At 42.4% G+C, this 1,738-nt stretch overlaps 1 protein-coding gene across 1 annotated transcript; it reads right to left on the bottom strand.

Annotated features, from left to right (window-relative positions):
* Positions 296-1,738, bottom strand: LOC107638539. The gene has a single exon (XM_016341864.1). The coding sequence runs from the start codon at positions 1,549-1,551 to the stop codon at positions 943-945; it is 609 nt and encodes a 202-aa protein (XP_016197350.1). The 5' UTR covers positions 1,552-1,738; the 3' UTR covers positions 296-942.

Below are 1,738 nucleotides of genomic sequence, written 5' to 3'. Positions count from 1 at the left end.
TGTGTCCCATTACCAATCTTTCACCAAACTTGATTTGAGGCACCAAGCTCACGGCTCACCTAAGAAGTCTCAACTCTCAAGTCTCAACAATGACCAGAATTTTTGACTTTTCAGTTTTCAGTAAACTACTCGTCTTTGAATAATTAAAATCTTTAATCATGCTTCATGCTCAATGGTTTTTTATTTAATTTTTTAACTCTTCTTCCTCCAATCTATTTGCAGCATGCTTAATGAATCATGATCAATAATAAAACACAAAATAAAGGAGAAAAAAAAAAATCAAAGTCCAGGAAAATATTACCAAACCTTTGAATTTGAATTTTTCCTATTTAATCATTTTTCTTACTTTACAGTACAAAAGGTTACACAGAGCAGCTCATCAAATTCACATACACTTTAGTAGTTATACTTACATCCCATACAATTTCCAGGTTTTACAAATCAACCCCTCCCACATCCCCTCCCACTCTATCTTCTACATCTCTTTTTCTTTTTTTTTTCTTTTTCCTCCCTCAAATATATCCAAATTTATTTAATTATTTTCCCACACTAACCTGAAAGATAGATAGATTATAATCTAAAAAGTTAAAAACAAATTCGCCCTTCTTAACAACAAGGAACCCAACCCACAAACAAATCTCGTAGTGTCTTAAATTCATAAACTACCCACAAACTTCTCTTTTTTACCATTTCGCCCCTAAACTTTTCCAGTTATTTAATCAAACCCCATATTTCAGATCTACCCTTCCGTTTAAAAAAATCACGGTGCGGGCAAATACTAGAAACAGGGAGCGAGGCGTAAAAACACTAAAAAGGAGAAATATTTAATAAGAAGATTCTAGAAGGGTTTCTGAAGAGACCGAGAGAGATAGAGAGAGAAGAGAAGAGAGAGAAGGTGAATAGTCATCGGATCCGAAACCCGGAAACCGACCCGATTCCAGCTCATTCGAGCCGGAGAAGGCGCCTCAGATCCCTCGTGGCGGAGTCATCGACGGCCACCGCAACCGCCGGCGACGGCCGCTGCAGCTGCTTCTTCCCGAACGATGGCAAAGGAAGTGCGCTCGGAGACGGTGACACGGAGAACGCCGATCCGGCGTAAACATCGGCAGCCAGATCGGCGATCCGGATCCGCCTCGGAACCATGTTCGGGTCGGGTCCAAGCCTCTGGGTCCCAACGACGACCAAATCTCCACCTTCCTTCCTAAGCGCCTCGCTCCGAATATTCGAATCGAGCGACTCGCCGCGACGGAGGATCTTAACAGTACCGTTTCCCCTCGCCGGCGGCACCCTGGAATCATCGGAGCTAGGTGGCCTTCTCTCGACCCGTTTCTTCTGTTCAGATCTCTCGGGTCGGATCACCGGTTTCCTGGTAGATCTGCCTGTGCTAATAGCCTGAAAATTATTGTTATAGCTACTATTGTTGGTGGTGTTGTTATTAGGATAATAATTATAATAATTGAAGTTCCTCCGCCGTGAAAACACCGCAGGCGACGGCGGACCTCGGATCCTTTGGATGAGGCAGTCCTGTGGCCGCAAAACCTCCGTACCCATTATAAGTGAGGGACAGAAAAAAAGAGAAGGAAGGGACGAATTAACAAACGAACAAAGAGGAGCTACGAAAAATCGAAACTTGAGAAATGGGTAGGAGCGTTTTAGATCTAAAACTGATCTAGAAACCAAGAATCTCTGGGTTGGTTTTTTTTTTTTTTTGAATTTTTTTTGTATTTTCTCTCTCCTC

This window comes from Arachis ipaensis, chromosome B04 (assembly GCF_000816755.2).
Source record: "Arachis ipaensis cultivar K30076 chromosome B04, Araip1.1, whole genome shotgun sequence".
NCBI lineage: Eukaryota > Viridiplantae > Streptophyta > Magnoliopsida > Fabales > Fabaceae > Arachis > Arachis ipaensis.
This window is presented reverse-complemented; position numbering and strand designations above follow the sequence as displayed.